Below are 18,796 nucleotides of genomic sequence, written 5' to 3'. Positions count from 1 at the left end.
GAAGACCACCGGAATATCAAATTTGTCCGAAGTAATCATCTTTTTTTGATACAAATTTGTCCGAAGCAATCATCTAGCCGAAAGATATTACATATCCATAACAAACCACCATATGGGTTAACAACTACTAAGCCCAAAGATATTACATATCCATATTATCAAATTTGCAGGCATACCTTGATGCTATGATCCACAGAACCTGAGTACAGCTTGTCCCCAAGTCCACCAGTTAAGCAAACAACAGCTCTGGTGTGGCCATTCAACGTTGCCACTAATTTAAATGGGAAATTTGCTTCAGAACTAGGTCTCCATGCATAAATAACACCATCCTACAATATGAAGACAAAGTGAGATCATATTAATACCAGATGCATATCATAAAGAATAGAAAATACTCCTCCAGTTCTAAATATAAGACATATTCTGTAGTGTAATTTACACTACAGAATAGGTCTTATATTTAGGAGTGGAGGAATATCATATTAAATATAAAAGATACAATTACCATTGCTCCAGCAAAAAGTGTATCGTTGCAAACAGCCATGGAAAGTACAGGACCCTTAGGTCCATCAAGAGTGATCTCAGCGGCCGTCTGAATGTTCCATGCCTTCATAATAACCACAATCACACAACCAATTTCCAGTTAACTCAGTCACAGAAAAGATGAATGGCACACAAAACGCAATCACATGGAGAGGTTCAAGTGCTTACCTTAACAGCATTCCACATCCCCCCCCCCCTCTCTGTGTTTCTTGCCAAACACTCCTGAGAGGTGGCTCTCTCACGCAGTCTCTATTTATGGGCAGCATTTGTGGAGCCATGTAATTATATTTTTAGGTGATTTAAATCCTAATAAGTGCTTTGAAAAATCCAGATTTCCTAAATCTTCGGTTTTTTTTCATTTTCATCATTCGATCGTGAAATAGCTAATCTGTATTTACCTAATTTTTTTTTATTTTTTACTTTATCAACTCACTATAATTTGATTTTATTATAATGAAATCCTTATATTTTTTATCTTTATTTTTAATCAGCTACTTAAAATCGAAAGGAATTGGTTAAAAATTGTTTGAATCTATGAGAACTTAATAAAAAGGAAAAATGGTACAACTGCCTATAAAAAGAAAAAAAAATTCAAAAACATGATAGAAAGAAAAAATATAGAGGGCTTATTAAAAAATAGTTAAAACTATAACCTATAAGTTAATTATTCCATCAAAATTGTTAAAAGAATGCGAAAATAAGTTTCAAAGAATTAGATTATATTTGTTCTGAAAATATATTGGATTCTATGAAGTGGTTTGATGAAATTTATCCAACCTGTGATGTGTTAAATCCTATATTTTTTATATTTTAAATTTTTTATTATTTAGTATAACTTCCAACAATTTTTTTTATTTTTAATTATTTTAAATTTCAATACTAATTTTAAATTCGCCCCGAAGGATGAAATGAAGAATAAAATACCCACCCAAAGTAAATTAAGAAAACAAAACACATTTTTATTTTCCTTTTCCCCCTTTACGCTGCAATTTTATTATTACTTTCATTAGAAGTACATCTATTTATATATCTAATTATCCATATCGACAGATAAAACTAGATCCAGGAAGTTAAATGATCACAAATCTAGTCTTCTTAGATCATGAAAATTTAATCTTAAATTTAATATAATTTTTAGGTTAAATGATCTACCAACATATCTCATAATCAAAGTTGAAAAACTAAATGTGATATAAAATTTTCTGATATCATGTAAAATATTTGAGCTATTTTATATTTTAAAGATATTTATATTTCCAAAATATAAATTTGCAATGTTTAATGATCAATTAAATTTGAATGCCTTATGATTATAAAAATTATCAATTTCAACCAATACAAAAACCGCATTGTAAAATTATTAACATTTAGCATTAAAATGAAATAAAATTGATATTTTAGATCTTTTACTTAATATTTTTTGAATAAATTTCAAAAGTTTGTTTTTTATCATTATATAGTTTTCCATGTATTCAGACCTTAAATCAATCAGCAATTTCAAGTTCATTATGGATATTTAAGATTTTATATAAGTAAAATTATACTATATAATAAATAGTTAAAGGTATTATGTGCATATATATTTTAATAACTAATGGCAAATTTAATTATAATTCAAGAAAAAATATAAATACCATATTAGAAAATAAATAGATCGATATATATTTTTTCCAATTGCGAATAAAATGCTTTAATTTTTTAACGACATTAAGATAAATTTACTCGTTTGTTTATATTTTTATGGCAATGATCTTAAATATTCATAATTTAGCCGGCTAATTCTTATACTAAGTACTATACCATTGGAGCTTTTGCTTTCACTGAGTAGTTAAAGTTCCAATGCTGCGCGTCAAGAGAGAACTTATGAATAAGAAGAATCACAACTACTAATTATGACGAGTCTATTAGTAAGCAAGGTGTTGGTTAACCGAGCTGTGACATTTTGAAGTAACATATTGTACATTTTCAATACCAAAAAAAAAAAAAAAACTATACAAATTTTCACAAGAAGAATTGTTGATGCCGTACGTTCATTACATAATGAGGAGTTAAAATTGGAATTGAATGTATTGTATATAATGTAATACAAGCAAAATCTTAAATACAAACATTTTGTTAGTTCTCCTAACTCTAAGGTTAAAAGCAAGCAAATATGATTGGGAATCATGAAGATGTGGTGTTAGGCTCCCACTCTGGCAGCCATTTCCAGACAGTGAGCAAACCAGTTCCGTCTCCAGTGAAAAAAAGTCCACCGGGGCCTTCTTCTATTACCCTAATCTCTTGTTTTGAGAACAATCTTCCTCTCGCAGCAAACCTGACCCAAAAAGAAACACAAGATAGATCAAGGCCTGATAGCTCAATATTAAATCAAAATAAAAATGGAAACATGAAGTATGCTCACGATGGCATTTCATATAGCCCAACTGAATGGTTGTTGCACGAGCAAAACAATATGGGTTTTCCTTTCGCATCAATCATCCCGTTGATTCTGACCACACCCTACAGCATCCAAACAGATCTGAGAAAATTAAAGCCTCTACAGAACATCTTCACTGTCAAGATATTATCCTTTTGTACTTGTTAGTAAACGAATTCCTTCCTCAGTGCAAAATAACAATCTAATATCTTTTACCAAAAAATTCAATACCAACATTAAGCCGCCACCAACCAAAACAGAACATGCAGAACAACAATAGTCCGGTAGGATGGGCAACGAAGTACACAGAATTAGTAGCTTCAGTACCTATAGTTATTTAAGATGCAACTAAAATCTGAAACACAATTGTAGATTCACAGTATACACTGTTTATCTAAATAAACTCACACTTTGTTCATGGTGCGTGTGTACTACTTCCAAAGTTTCCTTTTGAGTGGCAGTCCAAAGCTTTACTGTGCCGTCTAATGAACTTGAGAATAAGTATTGGTCCCAGAAAATAAGGGATGTCACTATGTCCGTGTGCCCTTTCAACGTCATCACAGATTGTAATGAGTTGAGATCCCAAACCTGAGAAAATAAGAAATCAGTAAATCATCTCAAACAAATGTCAACAACAGCACATAATACTAATGAAGACAAATAATGAAATCATGCCTGCTTAACTAATGCAGGTGGTTTTCCATATGATTAGGCAAATAATGCAAGATCTATTTCAGATAATAGATAAAATCTCAAAATATAATGTATTCTCAGTTTTATTTTAAATGAGTTTTCACCCTACACCATTCAACTATTACGCAATTGATTTTAAAAAACTGACGACGCAAAAAATGTCAAAATAAGAGCAGTGACTCAAAACCTACATGAAGACGACCAGAATATCAAATTTGTACAGCGTAATCATCTCGCCCAAAGATATTAGAGATCCATAACAAACCATTATATGGGTTAACAACTACTCAGCCTAAAAGAAGGAACTTGTCATTGATTTGCGGGCATACCTTGATGCTATGATCCACAGAACCTGAGTACAGCTTGTCCCCAGGTCCACCAGTTAAGCAAACAACAGCTCTGGTGTGGCCATTCAACGTTGCCAATAATTTAAATGGGAAATTTGCTTCAGAACTGGATCTCCATGCGTAAATAACACCATCCTACAAAATAAGACAAAGTTAGATCATATTAATACCAGACGCGTGTCATGAAGAAGAGACAATATCATATTAAATATAAAAGATATAATTACCATTGCTCCAGCAAAAAGTGTATCGTTGCAAACAGCCATGGAAAGTACAGTACCCTTAGGTCCATCAACAGTGATCTCAGCAGCCGTCTGAATGTTCCATGCCTCCATAATAACCACAACCACGCAATCAATTTCCAGTTAACTCAGTCACACAAAAGATGAATGGCACAAAAAAAGCAATCACATGGAGAGGTTCATGTGCTTACCTTAATAGCATTCCGCAATCCTGCAAACACCCAAGAACCCATACTGATCAAACACCTTGCTTCATCACCCAGATCTATGACGCTAACACATTGACCAGTATGACAGTCCCACACCCGAAGTGTCCCATCAGTGCTACAAGAAAAAAGTTTGTCGGATTCAACTGGAAGTGTAATCCCAGTGACAATCTGTAGTCATAGTTTAAGGTTTAGTACTCAAGCAAAACGCTGGTATATAAAAGGATACGACAAATACCCAGCGCATAATCCAGTGAAGAAATCATAGAAAGGGTTGGTAATTAAATGGAAGTCAAGTATGTACCGTCTTGTGTTGGTGAAGCTTAGTGAGCACAGAAAGGCCATCGCCTTGAAACCAGGAATGCAAGTTCCAACAACGATCGCCATGTACGCAGTTCCCATTGATCCAGTACTTACAAATTTGAGGTGAATTGCCTTTGGCAATAGAGGATCTTATGCCATCTGATTGAGGCTTGTTAAGCAATTCATTCCTACGAGACTTGTTAACCGAGTAAGGGGACTTCCTCCTGCATTGATAAGGAGTATTACGTGGGGTGGACGGTAGTGAAGTCTCACTGCGCACAAACCTGCAGGGCTTATTGGTGTGACGCCCTACAACCCAATTATTGCAAGTGTCCTTCTTATAAGGAACCTCACTTCTCCTTCCTACCCTTGTAGTCATTCTATAGAAAGAAATTGGAATCAGAACATATCAAGCCAGCTAGTCATCGATCTTTCATAATTCAATAGTAATTCATATTCATAACACCCAACAATGCCAACGGTATTTTAAACACGTCCTTACTTGAAACACAAGTTAACGTCACCAAGAAATAAGTTTGCATCCATAATAACAATTTGACGTATGTACAAACAACCGTTCGAAAAACTTCTTAACTTTTTTCTTTATAAACTCTGGAAAATCTAGTTAAAATAAACACGAATATAACTTTAAAAAACTAAAAAAGTCCGATGAACATGTGTGGCTGCCGTTTTATGCGTTTGCCCGTTGCCTGGCCGGCCGGTAGCCACAGAGAGCTCGGGTGGCTGGGATTAACTTGTAATTGCTAAGTAATCTCAAAAAGCATCAAACGACCAAAATAATCCTAATAGATTAACCTAGCAAGTGATCACGGAAGTATTCTCGTTTTACATAACTTGGGGCAGTGTTAATTGCGAGTTCAAACGTTTAATTGATAAGAAAACCGACGTACCTTCGCGATCGATTCTGCCTCTTCGTATTTCCGTCAAATGTTAGACCTATCGTTCTCAATCTCCCGATTACTTTTCGACTCTCTCACTCTCTCTCTCTCTCTCTCTCTCTCTCTCTCTCACTGTTTCTCTCTGTGTTTCTTGTCGAGCACTCCAGCGGGCTGGCTTTTCCCCGCGGCCTCTATTTATAGGCGGTATCTGTAGAGCCACGGAATCATTTTTTTCAAGTGTTTTTTTTTTTTGGCCACCTTTTGAGTGATCTCCTAAATAATAAATCTGTATTTACCTAATTTTTAATTAAGTATTTGAATTTTTTTATTTTATCAACTCACTATCGTTTTACCTCATTTTAATTATCTCCTTGTAATACTTTTATTAGACTCTCATAGTTTGACACACTTTTTAATGAATTTCTTGTAGTAGCTCCTGTCTTTACTTTTAATCAGCTACTTAAAATTGAAGAGAGTTGAATAAAAATCGTGTCAATCTATAAGAACTTGATGAAAAAAAATGATGTGAAGACCTAATAAAAAATTAAAAAAAAGGATTAAAAAATACAGAGATACGATTAAAAGTCAGTTAAGACTTAAAACTATAAAATCTAATGAATTAATTATTGCAACAAATTTTTTAAAATATGGCGAAGATAAGTTTCAAAGAATTAGATTATATATATATTGGTTCTCAAATTATATTTTATCTCTATAAAGTGGTTTGATGAAATTTTTTTTTTTTGGATAAAAAGTATGATGAAATTTATCCATCTTCATAGATGTCGTGTTAAATCCTATATTTTTACATTTTTTTTTAAGTTTTTCGTTATAATTTTCAATAAAAAAAACTATTTTTATTTTTACTTATTTTACATTTAGATTCTAATTTTAGATTGACTCAAACGACCAGATGCAGACTAGAAAAACCCGCACAAATTAAATTATAATTACTTAAATAATTAACCAAACAAACCACTTTTATTTTCCTTTTCCCCTTGAATACTTCGATTTTATTATTACCCTCATTAGCAGTACATCTATTTATATATTCAATTATCTATGAGTCCAGATAAAAAGAGATTTATTGGAAATTAAATGACTGCAAAGAATTAGATTTTATATGTATACATACATACATATATATATATAGGTCAAAAGACTATATATATTGGTTCTGAAAATTTATTTGATCTCTGTAAAGTGGTCTGATGAAATTTATCCAACCTATGACGTGTTATATTCTATATTTTTAGTTTTTCAATTTTTATTATTTAATATAATTTTTAAAAATATTTTTTATTTTAACTTTTTTAAAATTTAAATACTAATTTGAAATTCTCTCAAACAACCAAATGAAGACTAAAAAATCCGCAGAAATTAAATTATGAAAGCAAAACACATTTTTATTTTCCTTTTCCCCGAATCTTATATTTTTATTTTCATTAGCAGTACATTTATTTATATATCTAATTATCTATATCTCCAGATAAAAACAGCTCCACGTGAAGCTAAATGATCAAAAATCTATTCTTCTTCGGTTAAATGATCTACCAGCGTATCTCAATGTATACAATTTTTTGATATCATATAAAATATATGAACTATTTAATATTTTAAAGATATTTATCCATGTATTCAGACCTTAACTCATTAAGTCAATCAGCAATTTCAAGTTCATTATGAATATTTAAGATTTTTTAAAAGTAAAATTATACTGTTTAATAAATAATTAAATTCGAGTGTATTATGTGTATATATATTTTAATCACCAATGGTGAAATTCATTATAATTCACATTAAAATATAAACACCATATTAGAAAATAAATGGATTGATACTTTTTTTCAATTGTGATTAGCATGCTGACTTTTGTTATTAAGATATCTAAGATAAATTTATTCGTTTGTTTACAATTGTTGGCAGAATTCCATCGTTTATCAAATGATCTTTTAACTTTGTAACCGTCATATTAAGAGTAGTGATTGATAAATGATCATGCAAGTCTTGCTTATTTTTTTAAAATTAAAAGAGTTTCATAAACAGCATATTAAAGAAGTTATTTTCACTAAGGAAAAGAAAAGTCAGTTTTGAAAACTTCGAAATCCGGATTTCAATCTAACCAGCTTTATTTTTTTTGGCAAGCCATGTCCACATATTAAAAATAATTATATTCGAGACACTATGTGATTACTTTTTTTTTTTTAATTTTTTCCTCTCCTTGGGCCAACGGTTACCTATTTTTACTCAAAACACATTTCTTCACCTCGAACTAATAACTTTGCAACCCAAAGAGGCCAGGTCGGGCCCAATGAACGGTATGCCCAACAAGCTCTGATCACCCAAGTATTTAAACTAGAATTTTTCATCCCTTGTGCAGCGAAAAAAGTGGTTTCCTGGTTCTGTCTGTTGAAAAGAACATTCCACCTAGCTCCCAGATTAACAATAACATGGGTCAAGGAAATCAGCCATCAAGTACATATGAAAGGAATCATTAAAAAATGCACTATAACATGTCAAAATCATCTCAACTACAGAATCAATAATTACACATAGAAGCAAGCACGACATTGATGGTCATCACCGAGATAATTCTGTATAAAGTGATTTATTCACTCACAATACTTCATCATCTTGCTGAGAGTATAACGAGCCATCATCAATTGGCAGTGAGGGAGGTGTTCCGGGCGGTATACAGGCCGCGCCGTTCTCGCCAGCACATATGCAGAGAGCCTCGGCATCTCTGAGAGTTGCATCAAGGTCAATTTGACCACTTAGCTCATTTATGAACTTCAACAGTGTGTCGAAGTCCATCTCCTCTCCTATTATTTTATTACGGTAACGTTTCAAGATTGCTACGCACATATACAGATGCAGATGCTCTGATAGATGATGTGTCCACAAGACTTCCCATAATCGCATAGTCTTTTCGTACTCAAACTCCCTGTAATGTGAAACCAAACTTCAATTTTACTATTGTTTGATAACAAATCAGTATTGCAAATACATATTTCTGAGACAAGCCAATGCAAGATCCTTGGTTAATCAACTAACGGCAGTCTTTCACTGATGGTTTTGCTAAATTTGGTTCCATTTTCTAATCAGCGACCAAACTGATAAATGATGTAACCTTCCGAAAGTAAAAGGGTCTGCAAGACGTCAAGCACTTCAGGGGTCAAATAATGAAAGAATCAAACGCCCCTCGGATAAAAAACCAAATAATAATAATTTGTCTACAGTTGGGGTGTGTGTGTGGGTGTGTATGGGAAACTTATCAAGTAGCGAAGTGTGTGTAAGGATCTTCTAGAATCCTTTGAATCTCAGTTTGGTGAAAGAGATACAAAGAGCGGAAGTGTAGATGAGGCCCACTTCCTCTTTTTTCTTTTTTCCGTAGTCCATCCTATCTCACTTCTCTCAGAACTTCACAAAAACTTCATCACTAAAAATTTATTTAAAAAAAAAAAAAAAAAAGCTCTAGAGGATTCAAACTGCATAATGGTACATCCTTCAAGGAAAGGAAGATAATATTTAAAGCATAAACATATTAAAAAAATTTAGCATGACAGATGACTTGGACCACAATCAGCTAATCACAAATCCAATATTGACTCTTCAGCAATTAATTCAAACAGAACCGCCAAGCAAGAAATGGAAGAGAAAGTCATCGCGAAGAAAATATTTCAGGAAGGAGCTCCCAAGTAAGCACTCCCTAAAAACAGATCTGAAAAGGAAACCAGCTGAGATTGCAGAAAACTTGAAGCTACGCCCGATAAATGACAGTCAAACTAGTCTTTTTGCGCTGCTATGGTAAAATAATTTTGAAATCATACGTTGGGGGGGGGGTGGGGGCAGACCACAATAAACGCCAGATATTCCCTGGAAAAACAACAATGTAGAAATTAATATAAACCTGACCTTTTAAATTGAATTAAAATCCAGCGGAAACAAAAGAAGTAATTCAGACAGTCGTGCTGCTTGAAATAGTTATGTAAAGAACCATCTAGCAACTCCACCAACTGCAATATAGAAATACAATATTGGTAAGGCATCATGACTATATGTAAAAAAAAAAAAAAAAAAAAAAAACGATTTTTTCTTAGACAACTTGGGAATCTTGGTAAACTAGCTGAACAGCGAATCATGCCAGAGCCAGGAGCACAACCTATTAATACATAATAGGTACAAAATTTTACTATATCTAAAACAATTTTCGCAGCATACATTGCACTCTGTGTGAGTGAGAGTGAGTGAGTGAGAGAGAGAGAGAGAGAGAGAGAGAGAGACCTTAGATAATGCAAAAAGTTGAGAATGCATGCCATTTTGGTCACGATTAAAGTTGGGTCCAAGACGTTCCATTAAAGCAACGAAACACCAAAATGCCTCTGACTCATCATCCATTACATATAAGATAGGGGACAGAAGATCACTCATACCCTGTAAAACATCATTTAAATTGTGGCTGTCACGTGTTGAACCAGAGGGAAGAAACAGATGAACATGAACAATGCTTTTGTATCAAACTATCAATTCATATATTCAAGATTACGGCTAATAATGATGGCTAAGAAATAGACATTTAATCCCCTACGATTCAACCCATATATTCTGCATGCCATCAGAAAATATTGCCCTTAAAAGATATCCTCTAATACTACCTTTGGCAATTTATGATAGAAACATTATTATAATTTCTACATATGCGTGTGTTACTCTTAGAATATAAGAACTTTTTCTGGTGAAGAAGTGGGAGGAGGAAGAGTAGTACAGGATGATAAATAAGGAGGAGCCTCGTCTATTGATTCCAGGTATCAGAATTTACTTTGATTTGGAAACATCGTATCTACACGACATTTCCACCATGGCTGCAATTAATCTATTATTATAAGCTCTGTTTTTAGCAGGAAGACCAAACACACATATCAGAAGTTATCATTTCACAGTTTCTGAAAAACATTTTGGAAGATATCAAACAGGATTTCTGATTTTAAATCATTTAAAAAATAAAAAAAAAAATTTCCTATCTGATGACCATTGAAAAGGATTAAGAGAAAAATAGTGCTTAGAACAACTAAAACGAAGCAAGTTCAAGGCCAGAGTCCAGTATCAACAACCATTTACCTGACAATAACCAAGATCAAAGTTGTAGAATGAATATGTCAATAGTATGTCTCGTAGAACATTCACATTTGGATTGTCATCCCCATCATAGAAACCAATTGATCTGTCCGTCCTTACCTTTATAATAAAGGGGGAAAACGATGGTTATACATTACAACTAGAAAAAGCATCACTCAGCTTTTCTTTCTCATAACTTCCAATAATTCAGAAACATTTGCACTAGTTTCCAGCTTACCACATCTTTCTCTATAAGGCCCTTCCTTTCCCTGAATTTTGTGAATCTTCTAGCTTGTGCTGACGAAATGCTCTACAAAGAGAAATACATAAACAAGTTTACTTTGACGTAAATATTTAGTTGAGGACACTGAATAACAAGACTTTTCTAGATCCAAACGCCTGCAATGTACATTGATGAAAATTACGAGAAAGAAAGGACAGCAAACATCAAAAGGACTTGGGATACCTGAAGGACTAGGTACCAACGATGTAGACCGGTTCATCAAATCAAGATAACATGCTATAACTGACGAGATAAAAAGAACAATAGACTGACCCCCATACAATCACATAACTTCCTTTTTTAAAATTTAGAAAGATGCGCTTAATTGAATAGTAAGAATGAAGAAAAGGAAGTGAATGAACGAAAAAGCACACAGGATAAAAGGAAAACCTTCCACTGGTTTTTAACTGTCTCGTACTCTGACTTCTTGAGAGACTTCAGATATTCCCTCTCAGCATATGTTGAATCATGTGAATGGTAACCCAACAGCAAACCCCAAACCTATTAATATAAAGAGAGGACAACATATTTAAATTGGAAACAAAATTCTTGGCCAGTACTCGACCTCTTCTAACATGATTTGGAATGCTCAACGTCACGGGAACTCATTACATAAAAATAATAAACAAACCTCCTTTCGTAATTTGTGATCAAGTCCACCATAAAATATCCTCTTTCTCAAAGCCTTTAAGTCTGTAACTCGTCCTTCAGAGTCCAAAAAAGTAATCCACTGCAAAAGTATGATCTATAAGCATTAAGGCAAATGACATTCGCAAACTTCCAGGATAACTCTTGCAGCATTGCTTAATGGAATAGCACGAATGACTTCCTCATCATTAATGATAATCAGACAAAAATAGTTGTAGCTTTATCTCTGGCTTGTAAGGTGATGAAGCAATGAAAGTCACCAGTCAGTTTCCAGGTAACAAGCAGCAACTGGCATACAGTAGCTTGAAATAAATATGTACCAGAGTTGCATCATCAGCAATAAACCTTTACATAAGTTTCATACTATGTTTCAATTCAAATTTAAGGCTCAGTAAGTTTTCGTTTAGGGAGGAAAACCATCATAGTTGTCATATATTACTGTTACTTAACGCCTCCACATTTATAAAATAATGGAAACAGAATATAAATAAGACCAATATTTAGAACACACTTAGGAATCATATATTGATTAAAATTTCATCCAGAGAATATTTTGATGCTATCCTATGTCAAGACGAAGAAAAGACATGTATGATTCCTGATGAAATAATTAGATGGCTAGGTTAAGGGTGAGTATAAACAGTTATGGGCTGAGTCCATATTAGCTGCACTACATTTGACCAAGTTTTATGACTGTAAATAGACATACATGGAGCCTGGCAATGTTCAGTTGGTGAACACGAAAATATTCCTATCTCTTTATTATTCACTAGCTAATTTACACACATAACATCAAATACACACAATAGATATCTCAGCTACTTACTGCTATGTTTCCAAGTTTTGAGACTATAATAAGGGAGGTCCACAGATTATTATAGAAATGACTACGAACAATATAAAATTAACTCGTATTATTTCCTTAAAATACCTCATTTGAGAATATAAGGGGAATAGTACTTTTTTCAAAGGGAAGTTTACAATTGGCTGAGGGTGAGTATATACAATTAGGCTAGTCCACATTAGCTGTCCTACCTTTCACCAAATTATGACTATATATAGACAGGGAACCTGACCATGTTCAGCTGGTGAACCCAACAATATTCCTATCTTATTTATCCTTTGCTAGCTAATTTATATGCATACAATCAAATATACACACAATAAATATCTCAGCCACTTTAATGCTAAGTTTTCATGTTTTGAGATTAAAATAAGGGAGGTCAACAGACTAACATAGAAATCACGAAACGACTGTTCTTATTTCCTTCATATGCCTCATATAAGAATATAGGGGGACGTAATTTTTTTTCAGAGTTTAGTTTATACCTGGTTAAATCATTTGAACATTAAATAAACATAAGATGATGAAAAGAACATCTTTAACGTAAATCATGTCAACCAAGAAGACATAATGAGGCTTCTGGTGAACTTGGCGTAAAAATTGAGACTTTGATGCCGTACATCCACCATTTGATCCCCAACTTGTTGAAACAGTAGCATATAGCCATTTGCACACCAATCATCATGATAAGAAAGATATGCATTTCCGAAAAGAAAAAAACTGAAGGAGTTGTATGATTGAAGAACATCTTACAGAACAACAGCTCATACCTCTTCAAACCCTAGAGGGGGTTGGCGTGGTTTTCCCCAAATAAGTGATAATTCATCAAACTGCCAGAAGAGGAACAAAACAGAATACCATTGACATTATATACTTTAAAAGGGAAAGATATGTTGTCAAACTATTTTGGAAAGAATCAAATAATGAGCATACTAGCATACATGGCATGTACACAACTCTTATTACGAAAATAATGTCCAGACTAAGTAATTCAATTACCACTATTTCTAACCCCTTGTGACAGCTCTACATGAATACCTAAAAGCCAACACATTAGTTACAATAAGGGAAAGCAATTCACATATAATTAATCAAACATTTGGCTAAGTTTATGTTAGGTGCATTGAGTAAGTAATAGGAAGTGCTTTTGTATGTTACAGTAAGTTGTTGAAAGAAGGGAGCTAGTTAGTAAGAGAATAGTCCTACTCAACGCATTAAGTATGCATAGAGAGAGTCTGTATGACCATAAAATTACGCAAATACCCATTCCTTCAATTATCAGTAAGGTAGTGATTTTTTACAAGCTCAGAATCATACTTCTGAGGGAGGGAAAAACCACACCAATGCAAACCCAGAGACTAGATTTTCCTGTACCTCCTTACAACTGATAATCTCAAAAGTTCCCACACTGGTGGCAACTTCTTCACCATATTTGTGTTTTAAACAAGAAACATTCTGTTTAAGAAAATGAAGTTCTGCATCAGATGGTCCAAGAACAGCACTTCAAACTCCTCAACTAAGATAACACAAGCACGGAATTGCACTAAGAGGAAACTTTGGATTAAGTGATTTCATAATGAGTAGATTTTTCATTTAGGCTCCCATCTTTGATTACAAAATCCCACAGGTCGTTCCCGGCACAACATAGATCATCTTAAGCACTAAATAATTTAAACTAAGCCTGATGGAATATAAATTTCTCAACAATGCCAAAAGCATTGCCCCACTCTAAGTAAATAGGATAACAAACTAATTACTTTTACACACTCAACAGAGTAAGAAATCCCAACATAAACATTCATAGGAAAAAGGATAACAAATGCGCACAATAACAACACTATTTTCTAAAACAAGAGACAGCATTAACAAAGAACTTAATATAATGACATAAACATATTGTGCTAAAGTATAATAAATAAAAATATATAGTAAAGTATAATATCATTCTATTAATATTATCTGAAACTAAACACAGTTTGGAAAAGGGAGGCTCAAACATACTGCATTGATTTTACCACAGAGCTCCATTCATCATCTTAACTATTTATTTGATATTGAGGTTTAAAGATGACAACATAATGAGCAGTAGAGGGCTAATCAGAAAATTCCAAACCAAATTCACGATAAATGTTTACCTCTGAATTCAACAAAGCTGGACTTTCATGAGGAACTTTTCCTGCAACACTGGAAGCTTTTTTAGGATGACCAGGGAGTGCAGGAGTATGGATATTGGTTCTTCTGTAATTGGGATCATATCCATTACTGTGATGTTCACTGAATAATTGAGATGTCGTTTCACGGGCAAATTTGGTCACACGAGAAAACTTCTCTAAAACTTGAATAGAAAGATCTCGAGCAGGATCATGAACTTTATTTCTTGGTCTCCCATGATAATGGAAAGCACTAGCACTTCCATCATTGACACCACTCCCTTGGTTCTCATCTAAAGAGGACTCATCAAGTGACATGTTTGAAGGACCGCGTGCAAGAGGAATGGCTCTGGGCAGCTCCAAAGAAGATAAAGTTTTCTGAAAGCCAATCCAAACATGAGAATCTTTAGAGAGCAAAATAATAGGCCACAGAATTCAATTATATATATTAAGTAAGACTTCATAAACCTAAGGGGAAATTCCAAATTTTTAAAGATTTTTCCTACATGCTCCCAAAGGGGAAGGTTACCGTACATTTCTCTAAAGTCTGAACCAACGTTAAATACTTTGATTACAGGGACTGGCAAGATGGATATGTTACCATAATACGTATCTTTAGTTATGTATATTTTCTTTTATATATGTTGTTGATACTGCTGCAGAGGATTAGGCATTAATGATCCAGTTGCTAAAACTAATCAAATAACTTCACTTGAATATTGCATACCTGTAGAGGATCTTGAAAATCATTGACAAGAAATAAGTTTACATCATCTGCAGATCTGGAAAAATCCAACATAAAAGGAGGAAAAATATTAATTTTTTCTGCATTTAGACTTGAGAAGGACCAGTATAGAGAGATTTTGGAACAAATTCGTAAAAGTATATTTTTCTGGCAATACAATGATGAAAACGAATTTGAAACTGAAAGCATATAAATTGAATTAGCGCTACATGAAAACAGTGATTTAGTGCATGAGAAAGAGCAAAAGGCTAGTGGCATAAAACTACAGTACATAAATTACTACGATATGCCAAATTAACTTATCTTTAACAGCAACAGAAAGGGAAAATATATTGTAAAATGAATAAACTAGTAGGAAGAAGCTCACCAACTTAGTGCATATAAATTAATTATCACAAAAAAAAAAAAAAAGATGAACTAAGTCATACACAAACGGATGTCCTCAGGGATTTAAGACATGCTTCAATAATCAAATCAATCTTGGAGACAACTAAGTGTTCCATTTCTTTTTTACTACTAAAGAGGAAAAAACAATTCAAAACTTATAAGGTAACTTTTATATATCATGAATATACTGGTAGTAAATGAACAATAAATACAAAAAGCAAATGGGTAAATTGGGGGGGGGGGGGATCAGAAACCGACCTTGTAAGAAAAACATGTTGCTTAATTGTAGCAAGAAACTCTTTGACTCCTCCGCTATAGAAATACAAAGGAGGATATGCAAGTCCTGCAAAAAGCTTTCATTCGTTCAATGTTCAAATTTATAAAACTTGACAACAGTATTGGCTGGGTGTGCAAAATAAAATTGAAACATATTACTTATGAAATCAACATAGGCCAATAGCTTTAAAACGCTACAATTACTGCATTTATGTGTGTGTAAACAAATTTATAGAGATGCTAAATTAGGAAAAATAGAATTCAGGATCATGTGATTGAGTGCGCTACTAGCTATGTCAAAAAGCCCAATGAAGATACATATTACCCTCAAACACACTTGTGAAATCAAATAAAATGCTTTCAGCCCACCCAAAAAATAAAAACTAAAATGCTTTCAATCGATATAACTGAATCCTACAGATTCACAATAGACACTATTTCTTGGTTTGACTACCAATTGATGTCTAAACAGTATTTGGTTGAAGATCTCAGAAAAACATATATTTCTTAATATTAAAATATAACACCTATAAAAAAGAGCACGGATGCAGCACTTCCCTACTGTATCCTACGTCAAAACTACATAGGATATACTTTTTATCTCATACACAAACCCCGTATCCTTTTTTTTTTTTTTTTGGCTCTGGAAAAAGTGGCCAGCTCATTTTGGCTAGTGTATTAACATGCATTCAAACTTGTTTTCCACTGAAAGCGTGATGAATACATCAAATAATCACTGCAATCATCTATGCACTGTTAAAGTCCTGCAATCCATCTTTGCATTGGAAGAAAATGCTGCAGTGCAGCTTTCAAATGCACCAACACTCAGCAAGAGAACACCACATATGTCAAAATGGCTCCAAAACAAGTCAGAATGGTTCTTTTAATGGTATATTAATTCTCTCACCAAAAACTGTATCATATACAAATTTTCTTTTGGGAAAAGAAAGGTATCCTGTGTCCATGTGTAATAGTTATAGATATGAAAAGTTTAGTATGAAGGGGGAAAAAGCCAAATTATTATGTAAGCTACTTCAACAATCTTTTTGGGATTCATAATTTTTCCATGTTCTACATAGAGATAAAAGAAGCAAACCTTTATACCCATTCTGTCCAGAACCAGGAAAACATAACTCCTCTCATAGACTACTCTCATAGAATAGGAGTACCTTTCCCTAGTTTGCGCAGGAAATGTAAGGCAATGTTTGTGCCAAACTAAACATAGATGCCCGGGAATTTCATGTTGCCACATCAGCTATTTTTACGAAGTGCCTGACGGGAGAAAGAATTTAATCCCCCTACTGTAACAAAAATCAGTTGACCCATCCATAATAGTGTTCCCAAGTCAAACCCAAATAAGAACATTAATAGTAACACCCTTTATTTATGACAGTTGCACTGATAACTACATGCCTAGAAAGTCCAAGAAGAATGGATAATAAACCAACACCCTCAATGAATTCTATTTTACACAGATAACACAAATAATGGGTTCTATACACACAGGCGCACATATATATTTATAGCAATAATGGGTTCTATATTATTGATGAGACTTAACAAGGAAAGACAACTCTTACAAGGCATAAAAATAAACAATTAAGAAAGAAAGAAAGAAAATAACTACATCAAAATCCATTATATTAAACTGGTGAGGCTAACCTGATGACAGAACAATAATGATATATTGCCACCCAAGTGGCGGAGCATGCCTCCGGATGGACCTTATGTCAGAAACTGGCACCGCCCTTATGGTGTAAAGATTTTTGTCTGTACAAGAAAAGGAACACACTTCAACGTACGTGTCTATGTGAAACTCTATATAAGCCACAAAAACTATAGCATAAATGCCGGCCTACCTTTCTCTGACAGTTTTGCAGTTGAGCTATTACCCTTATATGGTATCCACGTCTATAATGAAAATAATCAATAATTAGTCAGAAATGGCCACAGGAACAACAACAGGACACTCTAAAACAAGTATATACGAAATTGATTATTAATTATTACCACAAACAAAGAAGAGTTTTGCTTGATCAACTTCAGTCTTCCGCTTATCCTTTCAGACGCAAAATTAGACGGATGAATTGCGACGTTGTCCCTAGTATAGACAATCTCAGCACCTTCGGGCTCCCTAGGCGAGCTCGATTTAGCGCTGTCGCTTTTTAACATCATGCTTGCTGACCCCTAATTCAAAATTAAAACCCCAGAACTCCAAGAATCAGTTAAATTCACAATCATACGACAACCAAATAGAAATTTGTCTAGTATAGATGAATCACACAGCACTTTCACATACTGGAATTCAAGCAGAGAAACCAATAAGCAAGTAAGAATACAGTCAAAATTTGGCACAGCAGTTGAAATAAAAGACAATAATCTTACTTGTTGAAGTGACGCAGCGTAGTCCGCGTCGTCGGACAAATCGTGTAGCTCGGGTTCTTGCATGGAGAATTCGCAGATTACGAAATCAGAGTTCTCTTACAGGCGAAGGAATATACTGTTGTGAGAGGAGAACGCGTTTACATCAGTTAGTTTCATGGAATTATGACCGTTGGATTTTGAATGCTGAAACAATGAACGGTGAAGATTGGGTTAATACTTATTCCTTTCGTCTCACCAGTCATCAGGCAGTAACTTCTATGCAATCCGCTGATACAGCGACGGGCGGGCGTCAATGCCATGGCGGATTTAGGAGC

The 18,796-nt window shown here is 33.8% G+C and overlaps 2 protein-coding genes across 4 annotated transcripts; both read right to left on the bottom strand.

Moving 5' to 3' along the window:
* Positions 1 to 2,410: 2,410 nt before the first annotated feature.
* On the bottom strand, positions 2,411 to 5,129 carry LOC114737608 (zinc finger CCCH domain-containing protein 48-like). The gene is made up of 7 exons (XM_028925561.1): positions 4,752 to 5,129; positions 4,433 to 4,618; positions 4,227 to 4,328; positions 3,982 to 4,134; positions 3,368 to 3,547; positions 2,945 to 3,042; positions 2,411 to 2,857 (listed from the first exon to the last, which is right to left on the bottom strand). Exons 1-7 carry the CDS (start codon positions 5,127 to 5,129, stop codon positions 2,707 to 2,709), a joined length of 1,248 nt encoding a protein of 415 aa, XP_028781394.1. The 3' UTR covers positions 2,411 to 2,706.
* Positions 5,130 to 8,058: 2,929 nt separating this feature from the next.
* LOC114737615 (TBC1 domain family member 15) lies at positions 8,059 to 18,594 on the bottom strand. Of its 3 annotated transcripts, XR_003739454.1 has the most exons (17): positions 18,483 to 18,594; positions 18,108 to 18,284; positions 17,957 to 18,008; positions 17,760 to 17,867; positions 16,080 to 16,164; positions 15,417 to 15,471; positions 14,675 to 15,067; positions 13,914 to 13,994; positions 13,310 to 13,369; positions 11,679 to 11,777; positions 11,438 to 11,548; positions 11,003 to 11,074; positions 10,768 to 10,884; positions 9,934 to 10,083; positions 9,565 to 9,665; positions 8,687 to 8,798; positions 8,517 to 8,593 (listed from the first exon to the last, which is right to left on the bottom strand). XR_003739454.1 is itself a non-coding variant. In XM_028925568.1 (16 exons), the coding sequence occupies exons 1-16, from the start codon at positions 18,543 to 18,545 to the stop codon at positions 8,266 to 8,268; spliced, it is 2,052 nt and encodes a 683-aa protein (XP_028781401.1). In that variant the 5' UTR covers positions 18,546 to 18,594; the 3' UTR covers positions 8,059 to 8,265. The 3 variants fall into 3 exon arrangements, 2 of the variants coding, with proteins under 2 accessions (XP_028781401.1, XP_028781402.1); XM_028925568.1 differs by lacking the exon at positions 8,687 to 8,798 and having other exon boundaries at positions 8,059 to 8,593; XM_028925569.1 differs by lacking the exons at positions 8,687 to 8,798; positions 13,914 to 13,994 and having other exon boundaries at positions 8,059 to 8,593.
* Between the last annotated feature and the right edge of the window lie 202 nt (positions 18,595 to 18,796).

The sequence above is a fragment of the Neltuma alba genome, unplaced genomic scaffold, assembly GCF_004799145.2.
Source record: "Neltuma alba isolate B1F8T4 unplaced genomic scaffold, ASM479914v2 tig00013470_pilon, whole genome shotgun sequence".
Classification (NCBI taxonomy): Eukaryota; Viridiplantae; Streptophyta; class Magnoliopsida; order Fabales; family Fabaceae; genus Neltuma; species Neltuma alba.
This window is presented reverse-complemented; position numbering and strand designations above follow the sequence as displayed.